The 27492-nt window shown below is 42.2% G+C and overlaps 1 protein-coding gene across 7 annotated transcripts in view; it reads left to right on the top strand.

The window, feature by feature from the left end:
- LOC115109434 (disintegrin and metalloproteinase domain-containing protein 23) overlaps positions 1–27417 on the top strand; it is a 39063-nt gene extending 11646 nt beyond the window's left edge. Inside the window, exons 7-27 of one of the 7 annotated variants that reach the window (XR_010461690.1) lie at positions 1226–1298; positions 2884–2951; positions 3255–3320; positions 3711–3779; positions 4608–4774; positions 5048–5132; positions 5218–5305; positions 6646–6697; positions 8277–8376; positions 8499–8570; positions 8659–8745; positions 18667–18747; positions 18839–18889; positions 19023–19086; positions 19266–19371; positions 19538–19657; positions 19820–19988; positions 20272–20383; positions 22267–22357; positions 24599–24860; positions 25523–25681. Coding sequence is in view for 4 of the 7 variants with exons in the window: in XM_029634324.2 (XP_029490184.2) it covers positions 1226–1298; positions 2884–2951; positions 3255–3320; positions 3711–3779; positions 4608–4774; positions 5048–5132; positions 5218–5305; positions 6646–6697; positions 8277–8376; positions 8499–8570; positions 8659–8745; positions 18667–18747; positions 18839–18889; positions 19023–19086; positions 19266–19371; positions 19538–19657; positions 19820–19988; positions 20272–20383; positions 22267–22357; positions 25523–25568 (1767 nt within the window). In the remaining 3 variants the exon portion in view is untranslated. Of the gene's footprint in view, positions 1–1225; positions 1299–2883; positions 2952–3254; positions 3321–3710; positions 3780–4607; positions 4775–5047; positions 5133–5217; positions 5306–6645; positions 6698–8276; positions 8377–8498; positions 8571–8658; positions 8746–18666; positions 18748–18838; positions 18890–19022; positions 19087–19265; positions 19372–19537; positions 19658–19819; positions 19989–20271; positions 20384–22266; positions 22358–24598; positions 25108–25522 lie in introns of those variants that run through there. The other 6 variants (XM_029634324.2, XM_065012797.1, XR_010461692.1 and 3 more) reach the window with 6 other exon arrangements.
- Positions 27418–27492: the final 75 nt, after the last annotated feature.

The following is a 27492-nucleotide window of genomic DNA, read 5'->3' as shown; positions in this document are numbered from 1 at the left end:
GTGTTTAGCTCTATTCTGTTTCTTTTTATCATACCCATAACATGATTCAGCCACCACCACCCTTGAAAATATGAAGTGGTACTCAGTGATTGTTGTGTTGGATTTACCCCAAGCATAACGCTTTGTATTTAGGACATAAAGTTCCTTTCTTTGCCACATTTGTTGCAGTATTACTTTAGTGCCTTGTTCCAAACAGGATGCATGTTTTTTAATATATTTTTTTCTGTACAGGCTTCCTTCTTTTCACTGTGTCATTTAGGTTAGTATTGTGGGGTAACTACAACGTTGTTGATCCATCCCCAGTTTCTCCTATCACAGGCATTACATTTTGTAACTGTTTTAAAGCTACCACTGGCCTGAAATCCCTGAGCAGTTTCCTTCCTCTCCGGCAACTGAGTTAGGAAGGACACCTTTATCTTTGTAGTGAATGGGTGTATTGATACACCATCTGAAGTGTAATGAATAACTTCACCATGCTCAAAGAAATATTCAATGTCTGCTTTTTTTCAAGGAATTGGAAAACCTCCGTGGTCTTAGTGGTTGAATCTGTGTATGAAATTCACTGCTCGACTGAGGGACCTTACAGATAACTGTATTTGTGGGGAGCAGAGATGAGGTAGTCATTAAAAAAACATGTTAAACACTATTATTGCACACATAGTGAGTCCATACAATTTATTATGTGACTTGTTAAGCACATGTGTATTCCTGAACTTGGGGGGGTTGAATACTCATTGACTCAATACATTTAATTTTTTAATTTTTAATTAATTTGTAAACATTTCTAAAAACATAATTCCACTTTTACATTATGGGGTATTGTGTGTAGGCCATTGATACATTATCTCAATTTAATTAATTTTAAATTCAGGCTGTAACACAACAAAATGTGGAAAAAATAAATGGCTGTGATACTTTCTGAAGGCAATGTATATCAGGCAAGGTCCATGATGCAAATGGAAAGAATAATGGTAATGTAATGATAATGTAGTAAGCTTAATTTAAGTTTTGCTTTTTACATGTCTACCTTAAATATTGATTGATGTTGACTAGTTGTGACAATGTGATCAAGTTTCTTGTTACGCAGACCAATGTCAATGCCCTCCGAGCCAGCCAATCCCTACCCCGTTATGACCTATCTTTTGTAACTTGACCCCTGTTCCCTGTTCCCTGTATCCACCACATTTATCACACCCTTGCTGACAGTTAATGGTTTCCCTTACAGGATACAGCTGCACGACCCCACACTCTGCGCAGGAGGCCCACCCTCCAGAGGAACAATGACCAAGAGGAACTGGGTAATGAGTTATGCATCTTTCTGCCATCATGGATCTTGCATAACCTCCAAGAGGCCTCAACACTCTCACGGCCTGTCTGCCTGACATTCCAAAACCGATCGTATACTCTCCTACTAACGCTAACATTAGGTTCCCCATATGACAGCTCTAGACCTGGAACCAATGGAGGGAAAGGGAAAGGGGGATACCTAGTCAGCTGTACAACTCAATGCCTTTAACTGAAATGTGTCTTCCGCATTTAACCCAAACCCCAGAGAGGTGCGGGGGGGGGGGCTGCCTTATAGTGAAGAACAAACTCCCAAGGTAAATCAATTGTCTTTTATATGTATTTAACCTATGTATTTGACCTATGCATACTTCAATGTATTTAACCTATGTATTTGACCTATGCATACTTCAATGTATTTAACCTATGTATATGACCTATGCATACTTCAATGTATTTAACCTATGTATTTGACCTATGCATACTTCAATGTATTTGACCCAGATCTGGACTGTGTCACAGGACACAGCAGGTTTCCCTCCTATGGCATCTGTATCTTGCCCTATACCTTGGTGTGTTTCTCTTCCCGGGTAAAGGTCCAATGCAGATGTTTTTATCTCAATATCAAATCATTTCTGGTTAACAATAAAAGTACCTTGCTAGCTAGGTTTCCACCCAATTGGCCACAGATTTTCATGCAAACTGACTCGTTGGAGATAGAAATCACTGCATAATGACGTAGTGCACCCAAAATGTACTTTTTAGTTGAAGTTGAACAGCTCGCAGATACAGTGCGGTTAGGCTGTGAGGGTAGGCTAGTCTTCATGATGAAATTATTATGGATAAGAGCGAAAATATTTGTATTTGTCAAACGGGCAGTCAAGCATCGATCATCATTTCACCCGAATAAGACCGTTGATATTTATTGGAAAGGAGCATCAAGCTCATCACCTTGCACTTTCACCACCCTGTGAAGTTCATTATAACTTCTATCATCTGTAGCCTAATAAACTGCATGGTTTCCTGAGGACCACACACTATATCATCGTGTGATCGAAGTTTACTTCTATACGATGGTTATTATATCATTATTTGCGCAAAAAGGCGTTCCAACCGCCATTTCTCACAATTGTACCAACACAAAAAGATCCCACCATATCGAACACACTAATTATCTTTCCTTATTTATTCAGTTGTATCAAAGCTTCCTGTTTCCATCACAACTGTCATGAATTTTTTATACAGTGTGACTGTTTTCAATTAAACTTGTCAAAAAGAGAGCAAAGAGACATTTTTCAAGAAATAATTTTCCTAGGATTGTCTGGGAGTGGTCTGAGTGGGAAGGGGGAAACAGACAAATAGCTTTTATTAGCAGAGGTTTGGAACTCTCTTTCTTATTGGTCTATTAACTAATTTACTGACTGGTGGCCAAAACTCCATCCCAACAAAACAGGCTGAAATTTCACTTCAATAACATTATCGTCCTTTTCACAATTTCACAGTATTATTCCAACCTCATAGTGTGGAAATATATATAAAATACAGGCAAATCACATTTCTGACTGCACTGGGCCTTTAATGTGCTCCATGTCTCTCTAGTGGAGGAGGAGCAGCTGCTTTCAGAGCTGGAGGACATGTCCTGGCTGAAGCGCAGGAAAAAGCGGGCTGTAAGTCTGTGACCTCATCAGTCCCTTAAAAGGATTTTGTAACACACTCCACCTACTGTAAGTTCATTCACTCCTGCTGTATTATGTAGTGTGTTAAGTTATTGGGTCATGTAGCCTTGTGTTACAACGTAGCCTCCCAGTATAGGTCCATCATTTAAAGTGACCTCTTTTAATTATCTCTCACAACATAATTTGCAACTCAACTCAGCACCACACAACACGTCATCTTTTGTTGTCTTCCTCTATCCATCTTTCATGTCTGTGTGTTATGATAGTGAACTGATCTGTGGGTTTCTTTTTCAGATGCCTCGGAATGTCTTTGAGGAAATGAAGTATTTGGAGATTATGATTGTCAGTGACCACAATATGGTATGTGCCCTCAAAAAACCCCAACCAGTCAACACATAGACACAAGACAGGAAATATGAGTGAGCTGGTGTGAAATATTTCAGCAATGTGTCATTCTTTTACTGTAAAGAATGACTCAACATAGTATTCAACTAACTATGCCCACAAGAGGGTGCAACACGATTGAATGTGGTGGACGCATGATTCATATCCTATCTAACATAACCATCGTCCAGATTTGAAAACACCTGTCTTATTCTATTGTTGGACCGTCATAAAAACAACATGCATATTTTATGCATTTTTAAAATGGTGTCGGAGAAACTTGGTATATTTAAGTATTTATTCAAATTGCACTTAACAATCCTTTTTAACCAAAGCTATGTGCCATTGTTTTTGTGTGGGGTGCAGTATAAGCGACACAAGGCCAAGCAGCACACCAGGAACTTTGCCAAGTCGGTGGTGAACTTTGTGGATGCTGTGAGTAACCTCTTCAGTTGACTCTGAGAACTGATTATTTACTTTGTACCTCTTTTAAACTCTACAAATATTCAGTCCTCTATTTCCTTTTTCTGGTATATGTATCAGGGTGCCCACCAGAACATCCAGAATAAGGCTAAACTCTGATACTTTACTGGCTGTTGATATGTTTGTGTACCTTGAGGTATATTTTCAGTGCAATCATAGTTGAATCAATTATTGTGTTTTGCAAAGTATAGGAATACCTAAACGTTTATGTGTATGGGTCCAGCACAGGAGGTTGGTGGCACCTTAATTGGGGAGGACGGGCTTGTGGTAATGACTGGAGCGGAATCAGTGGAATGGTTTAAAATACATCAAAGACATGGTTTGATGCCATTCCATTTGCTCCGTTCCAGCCATTATTATGAGCCATCCTCCCCTCAGCAGCCCCCAGTGGTGTATATCACGTTATGTGTATGTCTATTGAGAAAAGCTGTTCAACATGTATATTAGAGAGCCCCCAGAGGTAGAACCCAGTAATGATCACTTCCTCATGTATCACACTGTACATCTCCTGTACCCTGAGTCGGCTCCATACTATTCAGATTTTGTACTGTATCACTATGGTGTTTGTTGTTGCTCTGTGTAGCTGTGATGTGCAATAACAGTCCCTTGTCTCTCCCTGCTCCCAGTGTGCTTTGTCCCCTGTCCCATGTCTGTCCTCAGACAGTACAGATGATCATTCACACCCAGTGTTCTTCTCCTGTCCCTGTGTTGTCATTTCTCTCTCTCTCTCTTTTTCTCTTTCTCTGTGTCCTCCCACTACCCATCATGCGCCGATGACAGATCTTTAAGGAGCACCTGCACACACGGGTAGTTCTGGTTGCCGTGGAGATATGGACGGACAAGGACCACATTCCCATCAGTGTGAAGCCACTGGACATGCTGAAAGATTTCTCTAAGTACCGGGCGCAGAGCATCAAGCAGCACGCTGACTCTGTACACCTCTTCACGTAAGTGCCCTCTCCCCTCTGTCCCTCGGGGCCAACCCATGCTGCTACTCGCCATATACTGAGACTGCCATTAGTATATCTTACACACCGAGTCCTTATGGCTTCCCAGAATATTAGAGCATGTCAGAGGACTAGGCCCTAATACTTTGGCTTTAGCAATAAAGCAAAACATGTCCATCTATTTCCATCTGTCTTCCAAGGGCAGCTGAATACCTCTCACTTGTCCGTCTACCTGTCTGTTCGATAGTTACTCTGTGTCTCTTTGATGCACAGCAATGTGACCTTCCACTACCGCCGGAGCAGCGCAGCGTACTTCGGGGGCATGTGCTCTGTGAGCCGTGGAGTAGGGGTAAACGAGGTAAGATGTGCTGACTAATGTACATGATCGTATTGTTTGATTACAGCAGAGCAGATGAGTAACTGCTGGTTTGTTGTACCTGCAGTATGGGACCACGTGGACCATGGCTTCGTCACTCTCCCAGAGCTTGGCACAGAACCTCGGCATCCAGTGGGATCCAGCCGCCAAGAGAAGTACAGAGACTGGCTCCCATTCATCACTGCACATTAATTTCTGCCTTATAGACAGACACTATTTAAGGAACAGTTTAAAACATTTTAGGCACATATACTACCGTTCAAAAGTTTGGGGTCACTTAGAAATGTCCTTGTTTTTGAAAGAAAAGCACATTTGTTGTCCATTAAAATAACATCAAATTGATCAGAAATACAGTGTAGACATTGTTAATGTTGTAAATGACTATTATAGCTGGAAACGGCTGATTAAAAAAAAAAAAGGAATATTTACATAGGCGTACAGGGGCCCATTATCAGCAACCATCACTCCTGTGTTCCAATGGCATCTTGTGTTAACTAATCCAAGTTTATCATTCTAAAAGGCTAATTGATCATTAGAAAACCCTTTTGCAATTATGTTAGCACAGCTGAAAACTGTTGTCCTGATTAAAGAAGCAATACAACTGGCCTTCTTTAGACTAGTTGAGTATCTGGAGCATCAGCATTTGTGGGTTTGATTACAGGCTCAAAATGGCCAGAAACGAAGTACTTTCTTCTGAAACTCATCAGTCTATTCTTGTTCTGAGAAATGAAGTGAAATGAAGAGAAATGCGAGAAATAGCCAAGAAACTGAAGATCTTGTACAACGCTATATACTACTCCCTTCACAGAACAGCGCAAACTGGCTCTAACCAAAATAGAAAGAGGAATGGGAGGCAGCGGTGAACAACTGAGCAAGAGGACAAGTACATTAGAGTGTCTAGTTTGGGAGACAGACGCCTCACAAGTCCTCAACTGGCAGCTTCATTAAATAGTACCTGCAAAACACCAGTCTCAACATCAACAGTGAAGGGGCGACTCCGGGATGCTGGGCTTCCAGGCAGAGTTGCAAAGAAAAATACATATCTCAGACTGGCCAATAAAAAGAAATGATTAAGATGGGCAAAAAAACACAGACACTGGACAGCGGAACTCTGCCTAGAAGGACAGCATCCCGGAGTCGCCTCTTCACTGTTGACGTTGAGACTGATCAATTAGCCTTTTAAAATGATAAACTTGGATTAGCTAACACAACGTGCCATTGGAACACAGGAGTGATGGTTGCTGATAATGAGCATCTGTACGTCTATGTAGATATTTCATAAAAAATCTGTCTTTTCCAGCTACATTAGTCATTTACAACATTAACATTGTCTACACTGTATTTCTGATCAACTTGATGTTATTTTAATGGGCAAAAAATGTGCTTTCTTTCAAAAACAAGGACATTTCTAAGTGACCCCAAACTTTTGGACAATAGTGTATGTTTGTACCAATATCTTTGTAATATAGCCATGTTGTGTGTTGTTCTTTCACAGAGGAATGTGGCTGTGCCGACTCCTGGGTGGGCTGCATCATGGAGGATACTGGGTAACGTTCTACTGCTCAGCTGTTATTCTCACTTTCTCTCTCTGTTTCCATGTCTGTCTCTATGTCTTTCTCTGTCAAACACACACACACACACACACACACACACACACACACACACACACACACACACACACACACACACACACACACAGAGACAGAGTATAACACCATGAAGCAGATGTTATAATTAAAGGTTTGATTAGGTGAGAGAATAGATTCTTTCCGTGGATTTGTGTGACGGAAATGTGCAATAACGAGCTGCTAACCCCCCAGTCCCCCAGCCCCTCTCTATGATAGCAGGGTATAGCTCTCCCTTCGCCGTAATGACAGGGTGTGGAGAGCTGCAGCTCAGCTGAGTCTCTCCTGGGTCATGACCAGCATTAGCATGTGAAAGGTGCCCTGGCGTCATGCTTGTGTTGTTGACAGTGGCTCTTTAGGCACACTGGCTCAGAGTGCGTCACCTGACGTGACTGACTGCTCATACAGCCTCTTGCTCTAAGCTGACTTATGGAATTGTTTTGAAGTCATATCATGGGACAGGAACATATCGTTGATACTGAATGTAATCAGATCTTCAACCAAAACCTAATATTAGATCAAGGGAACCTGAGTGAACAAATAACATAACAATTACTGTACATACTTACTTAATTTATTTCATAAACAAAGTTATGCAACACCCAATGAACATGTGTGAAAAAGTAGTTGCCCCATTACACTCAGTAACTGGTTGTACCACCTTTAGCTGCAATGACTACAACCAAATGCTTCCTGTAGTCGTTGATCAGTCTCTCACATCGCTGTGGAGGAATTTTGACCCACTGTTGTATGCAGAACTGCTTTAACTCGGTGACATTTGAGGGTTTTCAAGCATGAAATGTTCGTTTCAAGTCCTGCCACAACATCTCAGTTGGGATTAGGTCTGAAAAATATACAGATTTGTATAATTGTATAAAATATTACATTTGGCCTACTATGGCCCATAGAAATGCATTGAATAACACATTCATAAATGACAAAAAAGACAGTCAAAAAAGACAGTCAAAAAATAAATCGGTCCTATATCTATGAGATATTTTTTTAAAAGCTCAGGAATTGTACAAAAAATGTTTTGCACATATTTAACCACTTATTTTTGCTGGCACAAAACTACCTCCGTATTTCCCATTCATTTGTATGGGTCCCGTGACACTTGTGGGAGCCGTAGAGCAAAACGGAAAACACCACCGTGTTGCCCTACATCCCCTTTCTATAGAAAGGTCATAATACTTTGTTGACCAAACCGTTCGGATGCTACAGATGTTTTCGTGAGAAGGTCGACTTTCGGGATCTCACCTGGTCTGACAAACAGCGCTGTAGCTCTGACACTTACCCACCACAGATGCAGAAGGACGCCATTGGCGGATGTGATGAATGGAGACGCAGCCCATGCAAAAAAAATTATATCTGTAGCTTAACCTGACGGATTTTGATGGGGATTTTGGTGTTATGTTACTTAGATTGATGAACCGCTGCATCAAAAGACTCTAAGGGGTTTAAAAGCTGGTTGTTAAAGGTGGATGTATCCCTTAACCCACAGGGTCCAGCATCCCCGGATGTTCTCCAAATGCAGCATCTCAGACTATAAGGAATTCCTGCTGAAAGGTGGTGGATCCTGTCTTTTTAACAGGCCAAACAAGGTGAGTCAGACGAGAATAGTTAACGTTGTGGTTGTCATACAGCAGAATATCAAAGACAGATACGGTATATAACCAGTAATAAAAATACCGTAATAACCCTCTGATTGTTTTTGCTTTGGCAGCTGTTTGAATCCACAGAGTGTGGGAATGGATACATTGAGGTGGGAGAGGAGTGTGACTGCGGCGCTAGATCTGTGAGTTACGATGCAATATTATTCTATTTACATCACATTTATATTATTCGAATACAGTGTCAGACTGGTGGTGTCGTCTGTGATGTAGGAGTGCTACAAGGAGTGCTGCAAGAAGTGTTCCCTAGCTAATGGTGCACATTGTGCTGATGGACCTTGCTGCAACAACACTTGTCTGGTAAGGGTTTTTAAATCACTGTGTAAGTCTGCTCACTAAGAACCAGCTGAAGAACATAGGCACATCCAGGTAATTTCTTGCAGGTGCTGGAGTTATAGGTGAACTCGTGAAAGATACAAATAAAATGTGGCACACTGCTGTTAATGCTCCCAGGAGATTTTATTGATACAACGTTTCAGGTCTTCATTAGGCATCAACATCCCAGGTGGGGTGGAAGGACCTATATATATATCTGCAGTGCTCAGTGACATCACTTCCTGAAACAAGAGGTACAAATATATAATATAGGTTCACAATATCGTTTATTGTCAGCAAACTTAACATGCCTAAATATTTGTATGAACATAACAATATTCAACAACTGAGACATAAACTGAACAATTTCCATAGACATGTGACTAACAGAAATAAAATAACAGTAGTAGCTGGTGTGGCCACCAGCTGCATTAAGTACTGCAGTGCATCTCCTCCTCATGGACTGCACCAGATTTGCCAGTTTTTGCTGTGAGATGTTACCCCACTTTTCCACCAAGGCACCTGCAAGTTCTTGGACATTTCTGGGGGGAATGGCCCTAGCCCTCACCCTTCGATCCAACAGGGACCAGACGTGCTCAATGGAATTGATATCCGGGCTCTTTGCTGGCCATGGCAGAACACTGACATTCCTGTCTTGCAGGAAATCACGCACAGAACAATCTGTATGGCTGGTGGCATTATCATGCTGGAGGGTCATGTCAGGATGAGCCTGCAGGAAGGGTACCACATGAGGGAGGAGGATGTCTTCCCTGTAAAGCATAGCGTTGAGACTGCCTGCAATGACAGAAAGCTCAGTCCGATGCTGCTGTGACACATAACCATACTCTTTTTTTAGTATGCTGCTATAGGCAAACTATCAGTATCTGTAGAATACAGTGGGGCAAAAAAGTATTTAGTCAGCCAACAATTGTGCAAGTTCTCCCACTTAAAAAGATGAGAGAGGCCTGTAATTTTCATCATAGGTACACTTCAACTATGACAGACAAAATTAGGGGGAAAAAATCCAGAAAATCACATTGTAGGATTTTTTATGAATTTCTTTGCAAATTATGGTGGAAAATAAGTATTTGGTCAATAACAAAAGTTTATCTCAATACTTTGTTATATACCCTTTGTTGGCAATGACAGAGGTCAAACGTTTTCTGTAAGTCTTCACAAGATTTTTACACACTGTTGCTGGTATTTTGGCCCATTCCTCCATGCAGATCTCCTCTAGAGCAGTGATGTTTTGGGGCTGTTGCTGGGCAACACGGACTTTCAACTCCCTCCAAAGATTTTCTATGGGGTTGAGATCTGGAGACTGGCTAGGACACTCCAGGACCTTGAAATTATTCTTTTTACGAAGCCACTCCTTTGTTGCCCAGGCGGTGTGTTTGGGATCATTGTCATGCTGAAAGACCCAGCCACGTTTCATCTTCAATGCCCTTGCTGATGGAAGGAGGTTTTCACTCAAAATCTCACGATACATAGCCCCATTCATTCTTTCCTTTACATGGATCAGTCGTCCTGGTCCCTTTGCAGAAAAACAGTCCCAAAGCATGATGTTTCCACCCCCATGCTTCACAATAGGTATGGTGTTCTTTGGATGCAACTCAGCATTCTTTGTCCTCCAAACATGACGGGTTGAGTTTTTACCAAAAAGTTATATTTTGGTTTCATCTGACCATATGACATTCTCCCAATCTTATTCTGGATCATCCAAATGCTCTCTAGCAAACTTCAGACGGGCCTGGACATATACTGGTTTAAGCAGGGGGACACGTCTGGCACTGCAGGATTTGAGTCCCTGGCGGCGTAGTGTGTTACTGATGGTAGGCTTTGTTACTTTGGTCCCAGCTCTCTGCAGGTCATTCACTAGGTCCCCCCGTGTGGTTCTGGGATTTTTGCTCACCGTTCTTGTGATCATTTTGACCCCATGGGGTGAGATCTTGCGTGGAGCCCCAGATCGAGGGAGATTATCAGTGGTCTTGTATATCTTCCATTTCCTAATAATTGCTCCCACAGTTGATTTCTTCAAACCAAGCTGCTTACCTATTGCAGATTCAGTCTTCCCAGCCTGGTGCAGGTATACAATTTGGTTTCTGGTGTCCTTTGACAGCTCTTTGGTCTTGGCCATAGTGGAGTTTGGAGTGTGACTGTTTGAGGTTGTGGACAGGTGTCTTTTATACTGATAACAAGTTCAAACAGGTGCCATTAATACAGGTAACGAGTGGAGGACAGAGGAGCCTCTTAAAGAAGTTACAGGTCTGTGAGAGCCAGAAATCTTGCTTGTTTGTAGGTGACCAAATACTTATTTTCCACCATAATTTGCAAATAAATTCATTAAAAATCCTACAATGTGATTTTCTGGATTTTTCCCCCTCATTTTGTCTGTCATAGTTGAAGTGTACCTATGATGAAAATTACAGGCCTCTCTCATCTTTTTAAGTGGGAGAACTTGCACAATTGGTGGCTGACTAAATACTTTTTCTGCCCCACTGTATGTGTGTGATGTTAGATAAGGTCTCTAATGCTAACAAATATATTCATTTTCTTGGTAACCTGAACATTGTCTGGTTATCATCTAGTTCTCCTCTCAAGAGGAACCTTCTTACTGTGACTAATGCCTGTGATATTACCCAGGTTATCACTCAACCAACTGCAGTGTATACCAATAGTGTTGGATCTGTGACATCTACTTGTATTGATCCTATCTTCACTAATTCTGCAGAGCTTTGCTCCAAAGCAATATCAGTTCCCATTGGCTGTAGTGACCATAACATTGTGGCAATGACAGGGAAAGCCAAAGTACCAAAGGCAGGGCCTAAAGTTATGTATAAGATATCATGCAAGATGTTTTCTCGAGACTGTTTTGTTGAAGATGTTAAAAAATGTATGTTGTTCTGAAGTGTATAAGGATGAGGATCCAGATGCAGCACTTGGAGTATTTGTACAATTATTCTTGACAATTGATGACAAACACCTGTTAAGAAACTGACTGTGAGAACTGTTTGAGCCCCCTGGATCGATGATGAATTGACAAATTGTATGGTTCAAATAAATTATGCAAAAAAGGTGGCAGACAAGTCACACTGCTCAGCTGATTGGTTCACATACTGTCAATTGAGAAATTGTGTGACTGAAGTACATGAAAACAATGGAAAAAGACTTTGGAGCACCTTTAATTGATTTTTTTTTGCCCAAAATATAATTTTATCTCCATCGTTCATTGAGGTTGATGGGTCATTTATAACAAAACCTTTTTGATATAGCCAATCATAAAAATGACTATTTCACTGGCAAAGTGGACAAACTGAGAAGTGGAATGATAACATTGAACAGTAAACCATCATATTTTTTGTATTGAAAATAATGAATAATAAGTAAAAGAAGGATTGCTGTTTTGAGTTTGGTCAAGTTAGTGTGGAAGAGGGGGAAAAAATATTGTTATCGATCAATAATGATAAGCTACCAGGTAGATGGGGAACTATTGAGAATGGTAGCAGATTGTATTGCCAGGCCTATTTGCCATGTCTTTAACCAAAGCCTAAAGGAGTGCCTGTGTCCACAGGTGTGGAAGGAAGCTACAGTAATTCCACTACCTAAAAATAGTAAAGCACTCTTTGCTGGCTCTAACAGCCGACTAATCCGTTTGGTGCCTCTTCTTAGTAAACTGATGGAAAAAATTGTGTTTGTAACAAATACAATGCTATTTTTCAAAGAACAAGTTAACTACTGGTTTTCAGCATGTGAAAAAAACAAACATTTATTTATCTAGGCAAGTCAGTTAAGAACAAATTATTATTTTCAATGACAGCCTAGGAACAGTGGGTTAACTGCCTGTTCAGGGGTAGAATGACAGATTTGTACCTTGTCAGCTCAGGGGTTTGAACTTGCAACCTTTCGGTTACTAGTCCAACGCTCTAACCACTAGGCTTCCCTGCTACCCCCTATAGTGAAGGGCACTCAACTTGTACTGCACTGACTCAGATGACTGATGATTGGCTAAAATAAACTGATAATAAGATCATAGTTAGAGCTGTATTGTTAGATTTCATCACCGGCCATCACATGGTTGGAGAGTAACTTATCTAATAGGACCCATAGAGTGTTCTTCAATTCAAGCTTCTCTAACATCAGATATGTACAGTGCGGTATCCCTCAGGGCAGTTGCCTTGGGCCGTTACTCTTCTCTATTTTTACGAATGATTTGCAACTTGTCCTACAAGAAGTTAAAATTACTATGTATGCTGATGATTGCACACTCTACACATAAGCACCTACAGCCAGTGAGCTCACTGAGACTCTTAGCAAGGAGTTACAGTCAGTGTCGGGTATTTAACAATAAACTGGTCTTAAATACATCTATAACCAAAAGCATTGTATTTGGTTCAACGGATTCTCTTAGACCTAAACCTCAACTGGAGTTGTGCATAAAGGGTGTGACCATTGAACTTGTTGAAGAAGCTGAACACCTTCGAGTAACATTGGATGGTCAGTCATCATGGTCAAGTCATATTGACAAAGTTGTTGTGAAGATGGGGAGAGATAATGTATGTCTGTTATAAAAATAGATGATCTGCGTTTTTAAGACAAAAATCAACTGTACTAGTTGTTCAGGCTCTGATCTTGCCCCATCTTGATTACTGTCTGGTAATATGGTCAGGTGCAGCAAAGAAAGACATAGCAAGCTGCAGCTGGCTCAAAATAAAGCAACTTGCCTGCACACACAGATGTTACTCGTAGGAGTTCAGCTTCTTCAACTTGTTCAATGGTCACAACAACAGGCTTGATAGTCTTTCATGGTTGTGGCTTCTCTTTTAGTCTTTTTAAGAAACATTTGTGTGTTGAAAATGCCTAACCACTTGTATAATCTATTTGCATACACTTCAAACAGACACAAATACCAGACATGCCACTATGGGTTTCTTCACTGTACCCAAACCAAAAACAGATTTAATGTGTCGCTCAGTTATGTATAGAGCCATGTCATCATGGAATGTTCTGCCACCAGAGATTACTCAAACAAAAAGCAAGTTTAGCTTTAAAAAACATATTGTATCACAGCTCCTCTTTCTAAAGATCTTTATTAAACTAGGCAAGTCAGTTAAGAACAACTTCTTATTTTCAATGACCACCTAGAAACAGTGGGTTAATTGCCTTGTTCGGGGGCAGAACAACAGATTTTTACCTCGTCAGCTCAGGGATTTGATCTTGCAACCTTCTTGTTACTAGTCCAACACTCTAACCACTATGTTAGGTTACCTGCCACCCCATCTAATTGAACTGTAATGTATATAAGAATATGAATAGGTACAGTGCCTTCAGAAAGTATTCACACCCCTTGACTTTTTCTATGTTTTGTTGTGTTACAGTCTGAATTTAAAATGGATTAAGGGTAGATGTTTTGTCACTGGTCTCCACACCATACCCCATTATGTCAAATGTTTTTTAATCGTTTCTACAAATGATGAAAAGCTGAAATGTCTTGAGTCAATAAGTATTCAACCCCTTTTTTTAGGGAAAGCCTAAATACATTCAGAAGTAAACATTTTCTAAACAAATCACATAATAAGTTGCATGGACTCTGTGTGCAATAATAGAGTTTAACATGATTTTTGAATGACTACCTCATCTCTGTACTCCACACATACAATTATCTGTAAGGTCCCTCAGTCAAGCAGTGAATTTCAAACACAGATTCAACCACAAAGACCAAGGGAGGTTTTCCAATGCCTCGCAAAGAAGGGAACCTATTGGTAGATGGGTACAAATACAAAAATCAGAAAATTGAAAATCCCCTTCACTTTGGATGGTGTATAAGTCACTACAAAGATACAGGCGTCCTTCCTAAGTGGCAGGCGTCCTTCCTAACTCAGTTGCTGAAGAGGAAGGAAACCTCTCAGAGATTTCACCATGATGCCAATGTTGACATTAAAACAGTGACAGAGTTTAATGGCTGTGATAGGAGAAAACTGAGGATGGTAGTTACTCCAACATGGTAGTTACTCCACAATACTAACCTCATTGACAGAGTGAAAAGAAGGAAACTTGTACAGAATAAAAAATATTCCAAAACATGAATTCTGTTTTGCAACAAGGCACTAAACTAATCCAGCAAAATATGTGGCAAAGTTATTCACCTTTTGTCCTGTATAAAAAGTGTAGCTCAGTTGGTAGAGCATGGCGCTTTCAACTTGTGGGTTTGATTCCCATGGGGGATCAGTTTGAAAACGTATGTGCTCATTACTGTAAATTGCTCTGGATAAGAGTGTCTGCTAAATGTAGAACATGGAAGGTGCTATGTTTGGGCTGAGTACCACTCTCCATATGTTCAAGCATAGTGGTTGCTGCATCATGTTATGGGTATGCTTGTAGTCATAAAGGACAGAAGAGTTTTTCAGGATAAAAAAGAAAAGCAATGGTGCTAAACACCGGCGAAAACCTAGTTCAGTCTGCTTTCCACCAGACACTAACCTAAAATGCATTGCCAAATCTACACTGGAGTTGCTTACCATGAAGACAGTGAATGTTCCTGAGTGGCGAAGTTGCAGTTTTGACATAAATCTGCTTCAAAATCTATGGCAAGATCTGAAAATGGTTGTCTAGCAGTGATCAACAACCAATTTGACAGAGCTTGAAGAATTATGAAATTAATAATGGGCAAATACTGTCCAATCCACGTGTGCAAGGCTCTTAGAGACTTACCCAGAAAGACTCACAGCTGTAATCACTGCCAAAGATGATTCTAACACGTATTGACTTAGGGGTGTGAATACTTATGTAAATGAGATATTTCTGTATTTAATTTGCATAATATTTCCAACATTTTCTATAAACATGTTTTCACTTTGTCATTATGGGGTATTGTGTGTAGATGAGCAAAAAAAATATTGAAATACATTTGAAATACAGAATTCAGGCTGTAACACAACAAAATGTGGAATAAGTCAAGGGGTATGAATACTTTTGTTGTATACCCCCCCCTTTTCCCCTCAGAACAGCCTCAATTCGTCATGGCATGGGACTACAAGGTGTGGAAAGCGTTCCACAGGAATGCTGGCCCATGTTGACTCCAATGCTTCCGACAGATGTGTCAAGTTGGCCTGATGTTCATTGGGTGGTGGACCGTTGCAGTTCTTGACACAAACTACCATACCCCGTTCAAAGGCACTTCAATCTTTTCTCTTGCCCATTCACCCTCTGAATGGCACACATACACAATCCATGTCTCAATTGTCTCAAGGCTTAGAAATCCTTGTTTAACCTGTCTCCTCCCGTTCATCTACACTGATTGAGGTGGATTTGAAGTGGATTGAATCAATAAGCAATCATAGACTGACCAGGTGCATCCAGCTGAAATCTATGTCATGAAAAGAGCAGGTGTTCATAATGTTTTGTACACTCAGTGTATAAGTGTATATACACTATTCAATTAGGGTAAAAAGCTGTTTGGTTTTTATTGTCAGGAATCTTGCCATAGAGGCAGCTCTGCAGAGTGGTCACTTGTTGGCACAGCCACAAAGTCATAAAATCTGATTTTAAACATGCAGATAATCAGGCCTTGACCTGTGCGGGGGTGGGTGAAATAGCCACGTTTGTATGTGAAACTGAATTTGGCACATTGGCCACATTTTTAATTCCGGGTGGGTACCCTCTGGGCACACAATGGTTGAATCAACGTTGTTTCCACGACGTTGAACCAATGTGGAACAGATGTTGAATTGACATATGTGCCCAGTGGGTAGTCAGATTTGGCCACAAAGTCTTGCAGGTTTGGGGGTCTTTTGAAGACCATACATGGGGGATGTTTAAAGATGGGTTTCAGTTGTGGGTCAATGTCAACAATGTACCAGTGCTTCCTGATAATGTCATTGAATGCGTTCCCCAAGGCGTGAAGCATGAGGGGACATGTTCTGCTTTTTCATTTACTTTTGGATTGAAGGCTTTCTAATTATGTTAGACTTTCAAAATGATCATCGGCATGTTTGACCCAATTATCTTTGTACCCCCTTTCCTTAAACCTGTGTGTGAGGTCCGTGGTCTGTTACTGGTAAGAAGCATCAGAGCTACACATGAGACATTTCATGAGTGGAGGTGGATGGAAACGGTCACCTCTAAGGACAGTGTTCCGTTCCGTAGGTTTCCTGTAAAGATCGGTAGAGAGGGACATTTTGTCCTTAATAACCATCACATCAAGAAAACTGATTTTGATTCATGGTTAAAAGGAGATGCTCATTCATAGAGTTTAGATAAGCATGGAGTTCCTAGAGTTCTTCCTGAGTCCCTGTATAGATCAGGAAAATATTATCTAAATATCTAAAAATGAGGAACATATTGGGGAGAAAGGAGTTAAGTTCTGGATTCAGCACCATCTGTTTTTCTAACCTTCCGCCAAGTCCACAATACAATTGGTGCTGGGAAGAGCATCGAGGTAGAACATGAGGGCCTCTAGTCCACCCTGGTGGGGGATGTTAGTGTATAGACTGGTAACATCAAAAGTACACAGAATAGAATGTTCTGGTATGTGGTCGACAGATTTCAGAAGATTGATAAAATAAATAGAGTCTCTGGTGTACGTGGGTAGAGAGCTCGGCCAGGGTTTCGCAAAATCTTCTACAAAGGTAGAAATGTTCTGTTTCAGAGATCCGGGACCACTCACAATGGACCTGCCTGGTATAGGTGGGGTCATGTTCTTGTGGATTTTGGGGAGGGTGTCCATGACAGGTGTGGCTGGTCAATCAACTTTCATATATTCATATTCTGTCTTTGCAATCTCCACTTCATTCTGAAACTTAGATCAGACCATGGATCAGAGACTTGAAAAAAATATCACTGTAAATATTTATCACATTCCCGCATGTACGGTTGTATATTGTATTGAATGTCGATATTGTGAACCTATATTATAAATGTGTACCTCTTGTTTCAGGAAGTGATGTCACTGAGCACTGCCTCTACATATCAAATCAAAATCAAATCAAATGTATTTATAAAGCCCTTCTTACATCAGCTGATATCTCAAAGTGCTGTACAGAAACCCATCCTAAAACCCAAACAGCAAGCACTGCAGGTGTAGAAGCACGGTGGCTAGGAAAAACTCCCTAGAAAGGCCAAAACCTAGGAAAAAAACTAGAGAGGAACCAGGCTATGAGGGGTGGCCTGTCCTCTTCTGGCTATGCCGGGTGGAGATTATAACAGAACATGGCCAAGATGTTCAAATGTTCATAAATGACCAGCATGGTCAAATAATAATCACAGTAGTTGTCGAGGGTGCAGCAAGTTAGCACCTCAGCACCTCAGGAGTAAATGTCAGTTGGCTTTTCATAGCCGATAATTAAGAGTATCTCTACCACTCCTGCTGTCTCTAGAGAGTTGAAAACAGCAGGTCTGGGACAGGTAGCACGTCTGGTGAACAGGTCATGATTCCATAGCCGCAGGCAGAACAGTTGAAACTGGAGCAGCAGCACGGCCAGGTGGACTGGGGACAGCAAGGAGTCATCATTCCAGGTAGTCCTGAGGCATGGTCCTAGGGCTCAGGTCCTCTGAGAGAGAGAAAGAGAATTAGAGAGAGCATGCTTCAATTCACACAGGACACCGGATAAGACAGGAGAAGTACTCCAGATATAACAAACTGTCCCTAGCCCCCCGACACATAAATACTGGAGGCTGAGACAGGAGGGGTCAGGAGACACTGTGGCCCCATCCGATGATACATATAGGACCTTCCACCCCCACCTGGGATAATGGATGCCTAATGAAGACCTAAGGGTTGAAATGTTTTATCAATAAAATCATCTGAGAGCATGAACAGCAGTGGGCAGCGTTTTCCTTTAGTTTATTTTCTTAGTGTTGCGTGAGATACCAAAGTGGTACACTCTTTTGTTTTTTCTCCCTCTATGTCAGTTCTACCCGCGAGGTTATAGTTGTCGCTATGCGGTGAATGACTGTGACATCTCAGAGACATGCTCAGGAGACTCTGGCCAGGTGAGTTGGGCTCTAAACGTTATACATCTCTGAGAAAGGATGAAACCTTCAGCTCTGTTTAAAGGAAATATCTGTATATCGTTCATTGTAGTGCCCTCCTAACCTTCACAAACAAGATGGCTACCACTGTCAAGTCGACCAGGTGAGCAGCATGATCACTGAGACACAACGACATGCTCATATCTATTCAGATTGTACGATTTAGAGAATGGTCGTCACCATAAGCTTGCTTGAACAGATAGGGAATGAATGAGTGTGCCCTTTTGTCTCTTTAGGGACGCTGCTATGGTGGAGAGTGCAAGACCAGGGGGAACCAGTGCAAATACCTCTGGGGTTCAAGTGAGTTCAAAATCCCTTTTGCTTAAGTTGCTTTGCTCACTGCAAGATATGCAAAAATATTTGGTCGAAAAGGCAATGAGACAGAATCTGAAACGGCTGTCTGCGCTCCAGTTATGTTGGCTTGTTGTGAGGTGTGGTCATCCTCCCTTTCTCCTCTCCTATGTTGCGTCTTCCTGCAGAGGCGGGAGGCTCCGAGAAGTTCTGCTATGAGAAGCTCAATACAGAGGGAACAGAGAAGGGAAACTGTGGGAAGGATGGAGAGAAATGGCTCCAGTGCAGCAAGCAGTGAGTTGAACATGATACCAAATATACACTGTACACTGTACACTGTAGTTGTGCACTATGCCAGAACAAACATTCAAGTGTCGCTGTATCTGTTCTACATCAATGTAGTACTCACAAAGTATCAGTGTTCCCTTAGCTCTAACTCTCTCGGACTCTCTGCCTGCAGCGATGTGTTCTGTGGGTCCCTGCTGTGCAGCAACATAGGACGCAACCCCCGCATCGGGATGATGAAGGGAGACATCACCCCCACCTCCTTCAACCATCAGGGCAGGCTGGTGGACTGCAGGTGAAGACAACCGTCTCACCTCACATGTCAACACACAGAGACAACAACCACGGATACTCTCTGACCTCTCTCCTACGGCACCCTCTCTCTATCTCTCTCTGTCTGTCTCTCTCTCTCTCTCTCTCTCTCTCTCTCTCTCTCTCTCTCTCTCTCCCTCCACAGTGGTGGCCATGTTCTTTTGGACGATGAGACTGATTTAGGCTATGTGGAGGACGGGACGCCCTGTGGGCCGTCCATGATGTGCCTTGACCGCAAGTGTCTGCCCATCCAGTCCCTCAACATGAGCGCCTGCCCAAGCGGGCCCAACAGCCAGGTGTGCTCAGCCCACGGGGTAAGTCCAGGGGAGCTGCTTAACCCTCTAGGTGTACCCATACGAGCCCAGACGATTACCGCAACCTTGAATGCTCTATTATTAGCCATAAGCGTCCACAATGGTGTCTCCAGTGACAATGTCAATTAAGTGACATATTCACTACAATGTCAACAAGCGTGTAAAATCTCATCCCCAGCATGCGGTAACCATTGAACCTGGGACGTATTCACTTGTTATGGAGCATAGGTTAATGAAGTCCTCCCTGCCCGCCTCTCTTGCTCCCTCTATCATACCTGGCCAGGTGTGTAACAATGAGGCGACGTGCACCTGTGACACGACATGGGCGGGGACAGACTGCAGCATGCCCGACCCCCCCAAGGAGCCTGCACCCGCAGAAGATGAAGGACCAAAGGGTTTGTTTCCATCTCGTTTTCAGAGCGTCCCTATCTCCTCTCCGTGATAGACTAAATATAACGTCCTTTCTTGAGTACGGTCAGTCCATTGCGTTTTGTATCACATTGAAAGTAGATTTGTTAACATGTCAGTTATTATCAAGTACCCTCTTCTGTCTAAAGATCAACGCTACATGTCACAGAACATTTGCACATGTCAATGTGATTGAAAGGTCATTCAAGATGGCGCTGGCTTTTAACTACTGTGCCTTTTAGTTCCTGTTTGTCTGTTTTTTAATTTGTAATTGTTTTAAATTGTTTTTTTATTGCTGTTTTTATTGGTTTACTTTTATTGCTCTTATTGTTTTACTACCATGTTTTATTGTGTTATTTTATTGTTGTTTTTTTAAAGTGCTAATTGTAACAGCACTTTAAGCTGCTATTGCTTGTATGAAAGGTGCTAAACAAATCAAGTTTATTATTACCATTAATATTGTTATAATAACATGGAACAGGTACACAGATACGTCTAATGATTCCCAGGAGAATAGAGAAAGATGTTCTAGCTGAGGCCTCTAGCTGCTGATATCACCATGCATCACAGATATAGAGAGCCTGTTGAACATAAACACATTTCTATTGGCTGTTATAAGTCAGTGGATTTCCTAGGGCTTTCGACAGCAGGTGGAGGGGAGGCGGAATGGACAGTTGCCAAGGGAACCGCATCACTCTACCCATGTTACTGAAGCAGAACAGAAGCCTGCTGTTTGTTGTGACCAGGTGGTAATAATGATAATGCTCCTTTTCCCTCTGCGCAGTGAGCGTGGCAACTAACAGGCTGATAGGGGCAGTAGCAGGGACCATTCTGGCCCTGGGGGTGATTTTTGGAGGCACGGGGTGGGGAGTAGAGTAAGCATCTTTATCCGTTTCCACAGCTCTTCCTCTCATTGTGGTGCCTCAGTGTGCTGGCTGAGGGTCTCGTGACCCGGCCTGAGCCCGTGTGTGCGTCCTGGTGGCTTTGTCTCGTGTTGGTGGTGACCATATAAATGTCATGTGATTGGATGTTTCAGTGTCATGTGATTGATCGATGGATTCCCCTTATCCCGCCATTTCCTGTTGTTCCCCCATTATTACTAGTCTCCCTCTTCCTCTTTTTTTCTTCTTCTTCTTCTTCCTCTTCTTCTTCTTCCTCTTCTTCCTATTACTCGTCATGTGGCTCCTCTTCTGATCCTCTCCTTTCTGGGGCATGTGGGGCATGGAGATAGACCCCAGTCAAGGGAAGTGATTCGCAGTGAGATAGCCTGTCTTTCAGTGGTGGGCTGTGTGGTGACTGGGACTCCCAAATAGTGCCATGTGGTCATTTTCCACGATTCAAATCCTCATATAGATCACCTAAGACAGAACCTTTATGTAACCTGTCATCGGAAGCTAATGTAGGTTAGGGTGAGACTGTAGCTAGGTACATGCCACCATAAAGGAGTAAAACAACTCAGTTTAAGATGATACAGTAAGAGAGAGGTCTATGGTCTCCTGTGGTTTGCTGTGTGCTTAACCACCATGTTTATCGGGACCATTGCTCTGCCCAACTTTTCAACTTAGTGGTCTGTCTTTTCAGAACCTCCGCCCGTAGACAATAGACAATAGGGTCCCTGAAATGTAGACTTGACCTTTGAATTTACAAGCAAAGTGCTACATCACATTCACGATCACTCCTACCATGGTAACATTATTGTAGGAGGGCCTGATGAGCATGCAAAAAATATACCACAGACGTAATCAGTCAGTTCAATGGGTATTCTCATGCTATGTGTTCTTGTTCTTAACATCTGTGTAAGATCATCCATGTGTAGAGAAATGCCATACGTGAGGCGCTCATTGTCTTTCTCCCCCATAACCCTTCGCAGGTCCTAGTGCCACCAATCTTATAATAGGCTCCATCGCCGGAGCCATCCTGGTAGCTGCCATAGTGCTGGGGGGGACTGGATGGGGCTTTAAGTAAGCAACACGCCGCATGTCTCTCCTACCGTGACTCTGGCATCCCTGCTGCTGCTTATAGACACCAGGGTTTGAGCTCCTGCTACAGAATATAGACCCAAGGGGACACACGAACATACCTGATACGTACGTCAGGTCAACCACACATAGACTTACATAGTAAGCCGTGAACACACACTTAACATAGACATATTTAAAGTAATCTTGCCTGTGCTCATGATACTTAACATTGTCTTAAAGTAACTGTCCAAGTGAAAATATCACTTTTAAAAGTTAATATTCTGCTAACTCATGCCCAAATAATGTTGTTTACTCATTTTATACTCGTATTTTTGGCCAAAGCATAAATTGGAGGGGAAAAACACTTCAAAAACCCCACTTCAAAAAATGCTTGCTATTTCCTCATAGAGGATGATGTCATCCTCCTGAGGAGGCTCAGCTGGCCAATCAATAGTCTACTCGCATTAATATTTTTAATGACCAGTATACGCCCACACTATTTGAACACAGAAAATGTTTTTTTAACAGTACAATTGGAAGGAAAACTATTTAACATATATTTCATAGAAATCTGGAAACATTGGACAGTTACTTTAATAAAGGTCCACATTCAGTAATATAGGGTGATTATCATAGAGATTATGTTGGAGAGGTGGTGGGCATCTGTGCGTCTGTGGCAGAACCTCAAACTGATAAGACGGGCACAGCTCAAAGCTTGACGTGCATGTTCAATACAGTTACTAAACCTGCTGGTTAGGGCGGAAGGTAGCCTAGCGGTTAGAGTGTTGGGCCAGTAACAGAAAGGTTGCTGGTTTGAATACCTGAGCCGTTAAGGTGAAACATCTGTTGATGTGTCCTTGAGCAAGGCACTTAAACCTAATTTGCTCCAGGGGTGCTGTACTACTATGGCTGACCCTGTAAAACAACACATTTCACTGCACCTATCTGGCATATGTGACAATATAACATATATTCTTTTTTTGGGAGGGTAGCAGAAAAATAATTTAATCAGTTTTATAAGAGCACTTGTAGACCAAACTGTTCTTATTACTAATTTAGTCTATGGATTAAGATTATACCTCCTTTACACATACTCTTCCAGATTGTACATGTCTACACTGAGCATACCAAACATTAGGAACACCTTCCTAATAATGAGTTGCATCCCCCCAAGCTGTTGAGTGTGAAAAACCCAGCAGCATTGCAGTTCTTGACACAAACCGGCACCTACTACCATACCCCCTTCAAAGGCACTATGAATACTTTTGTTGTATACCCCCCCCTTTTCCCCTCAGAACAGCCTCAATTCGTCATGGCATGGGACTACAAGGTGTGGAAAGCGTTCCACAGGAATGCTGGCCCATGTTGACTCCAATGCTTCCGACAGATGTGTCAAGTTGGCCTGATGTTCATTGGGTGGTGGACCGTTGCAGTTCTTGATACCATTTCAAAGGCACTTCAATCTTTTCTCTTGCCCATTCACCCTCTGAATGGCACACACACACAATCCATGTCTCAATTGTCTCAAGGCTTAGAAATCCTTGTTTAACCTGTCTCCTCCCGTTCATCTACACTGATTGAGGTGGATTTGAAGTGGATTGAATCAATAAGCAATCATGGATTTCAGCTGGATGCACCTGGTCAGTCTGTCATGAAAAGAGCAGGTGTTCATAATGTTTTGTACACTCAGTGTATATACACAAAATTCAATTAGGGTAAAAACGCTGTTTGGCTTTTATTGTCATTAATCTTGTCATGGAGGCAGCTCTGCAGAGTGGTCACTAGCGTGACATCAATAAGGGATCATAGCATTCACCGGGATTCACCTGGTCAGTCTATGTTATGGAAAGAGCAGGTGTTCATAATGTTTTGTATACTCAGTGTAAAATACATAGCCAGCTAGTTTACTGTGTGATGCAGTATGCTATGTTCCCTAATCTGAGGAATCAAGTGCCAATCGCTCGCTAGTAAGCCTGCTGTCTCAAGCAACAGGAGTGTTACACACCCTAAATCTAAAGTAGGAGAAATAAGGAGTTGATAAGTGTTATACTGCAGCCACCAAAGCATGCCAGTTAGCAACGCATCATGTTTCTCACCCCAAAAAATATTTCTGCATGTAGACTTGGTTGACTTGGAGAAGGTCAGTTCATTGCACAAAGGCTGAGCCCAACTCAGGATGACATGCTCCTGGGTTACCATACTCTTATCACTACCATAATCTTTTTCTCAATCTGGTACGAGGGTTCAAGGGTGAGAGTTTAAGCGGAAGTGGTGAGAGAGAAGCCAGGGCCATATTGTTGGCCGCAGCCTTTGTGCCATGGCTGGCCACACCCACCTGGATGGCCAGGCTCCGCCCTAGAGCAGAGCAGGACTCCTGGACCCGCCCACACCAGCTGCCATTGCTGCCTGCTTCACAGACCTGGTACAGACACGGCGCATTGAGCTGCATGACCCACCACGCACATCAATAGTGCCACCTCCCACTGGCCTACTATTGAAACAGGTGCATGACAGACTGCTAGAAGCCCCACATCAAGCCACATTACGGGGAGGTTATGCATAACTCTCCTGTTGGTGTTATCTTGTTGTTGGTGTTGTTGTCGTCGTTGTTGTTGTTGTTGTTGATGTGCTGTTGTTGTCTCCTCTTTCCCCCTTTAATAGAGTACATTTTTGTTGGCTCTCTCTCTCCCCCCAGATGGTAATGTTTTGAATGGAACTAATATATTTTCCTGTCAGAGATGGTAATGAGAGATTCGTGTCCTATCCTTGTCCTTGTGTTTTGGAAAGCTAACTGTATGCCACATGGACTAGCACAGCCTCTTCTCATTGCCTCCAGCACCATATTATGGTTGCACATTTGAAACACAAAATGGATGTCATTACAATGCAGAAGAATTGACTCATAGGTCAATCGGAAAGACTTAACGACAGCATGACACATACCAATAGCGAACATATCAAATCAATCTAGGGGGGATCTAGTGACCTCACTGAAGCGCGTAGCTGCAGGGAGCGGTCCAGTGCGAAAGGAACAGATATGGCTCCTGTTGTCTAAGAGATGAGTGTGGCTGCTTCTCCACGGTGCACTGACTGTACCACCATCATCAGTAATATACCATGTATTGATCCCTGTCTTCTTTCCCCAACTCTCCCCTGAACGCGAAGAAATGTGAAGAAGCGACGGTACGACCCCAACGCCAGTGCCATATAAGGCCGGAGGAGAGGTCGAAGGGCACAGAGGGATCCTCTGGACTGAACTTACAGCTGCTGATTTTTGGCATTAGATTTACTTGAAAAAGAAATAGAGGACAATTTAACAAATTCCATCTTAGTCATGTAGAAATGCAGCCTTCTTCAACCCCACCCACCTAACAACCCCATCCTGATCTCTAGAGCCACAGAACTCCTCTCCTTTTCCTTTCATCGTTAGTGCCAGTGCACAGGCGTTCAGGCGGAACTCACACCATTATATTCTCTCACCAGGCATGATTTCCCGCACAGAGCGTGCAGCTCGCTGGCTCTGGCATGAGGGGCCCTCGCTAAAGGACTTTGCATGGCTACCAAAGCTATGAACGACACACAGCAAATCAACAAACAAAAAAAAGAATCACTACTGAATCGTCAAATGGAGGGGAATAGCCCCATTAAAAAAAAAAACCCGGTGGTACCCTGAACAGGCTCCTCCTCCTTAGGTCACCACAATGAGAGGAAGAGGGCTGCATGCTAGAACCCAAATGGGAAATGCAGACCACATTCAATAAATTGAAGCATATATCGGGCAACATTGTACATAAAAGAGGAGAACGAGTTCAGATTCTGAATTATAACATATCATTTTACACTGACACACTCTGCTTCTGTTTTATCTTTAAGCATGTTGTATAGCGGGTGTTTTTGGCAATGTTAATGAAAAACAGTAACGCAATTATGATTTGGGCCAAAATGCTATGGATAACCAGACAATGTCATAGTCTGTCTATTAGGTGTTACCACGCGCTACATTCTGTATTTATCCAATATAGAGGTCAAGGGTCAGGTTCAGTATACACAGTACAGATGAGAGGTCAGATTTAGGGGTCTACATGTGTCTTCTCTAGAGGTCAGGGGCACAGCGATGGTGACAGAAAGAATGATCGCGGATTATCCAGTCTATGACTGACGTCATGGGGTTCCTTAAGTACTTCCAGTAGTGACTCAAAAGCCAAAGAATCAATCACGTGGAATGTTTGGATGTTGTCGCACACAGAGCACTTTCCCCTTTGTCTGCAGTCTGTGTGCCTCTCTCTCCCAGTGCTGCAGACAGGCATGCAGTGTGTCCCTGCAGATTAGTCCCAACTGTGTTAACAGGTGGTGTCACTATTTAACAGTCCTCATCAACACCCACTATACTGGCTAGCTTGGCGCTCTCCATAAACTCTTGCTAGAAATCAAGTTCAGCTCTACTGGTACGCTGCATGCATTCACACTATAGTGGGCTTATAATTCTATAAGGGAGTTCCAAAAATCCGCAAGCTAAAATACGCTACAAAAGATAGGTGCATGTCAACAAACAAAACATTTAACTTTTATTTCTATGCAAAGAAAGATATTGCACAAACTTATGGGTTATTAAATGTAATAATGATATCAGTATAAACATGGAACAAAAACCTTTGCGAATCAGACAACCTTTTGTATTCGGCCACTCCCACATCTCGTTTCATTTAGCTTCAAAGTACTGAACTAAAGAATGGAAAAGCATAATTGAATTCATATGTCCAAGTGAAAAGAGCATCCTTTTACATTTGTGGAATCAAAGGAAAATGTTATTTTTGTGTGTGTTTTTCCACCAATCTAAGATGACATTTCTAATCTGACATACTGTATGTGCCGAGGCCTCAACAGGTTACTTTTCCAGGACTTTAGTTTCCAGCCCAGCTGACAGACAGACAGTTGGTGTGTTCCAGGTGCTGCCATAGCACTGGCATTGTGTAAACCTCCATATTAGTCATCATCTCGTGTCCCTATCAACACTGCATCATGTACAGTTGGACCGACGAATAAACTACTGAAGTATTTTATCCAAGTGCCTCTGTCTTTCTTTTGGGCCTTAGAACTGTAGAACTGTGCTTAAAGGTCCAGTGCAGTCAAAATGT

Source organism: Oncorhynchus nerka, linkage group LG3 (genome assembly GCF_034236695.1).
Source record: "Oncorhynchus nerka isolate Pitt River linkage group LG3, Oner_Uvic_2.0, whole genome shotgun sequence".
NCBI lineage: Eukaryota > Metazoa > Chordata > Actinopteri > Salmoniformes > Salmonidae > Oncorhynchus > Oncorhynchus nerka.
The sequence above is the reverse complement of the archived record's forward strand: the minus strand, read 5'-3'. Positions and strand labels throughout refer to the sequence as shown.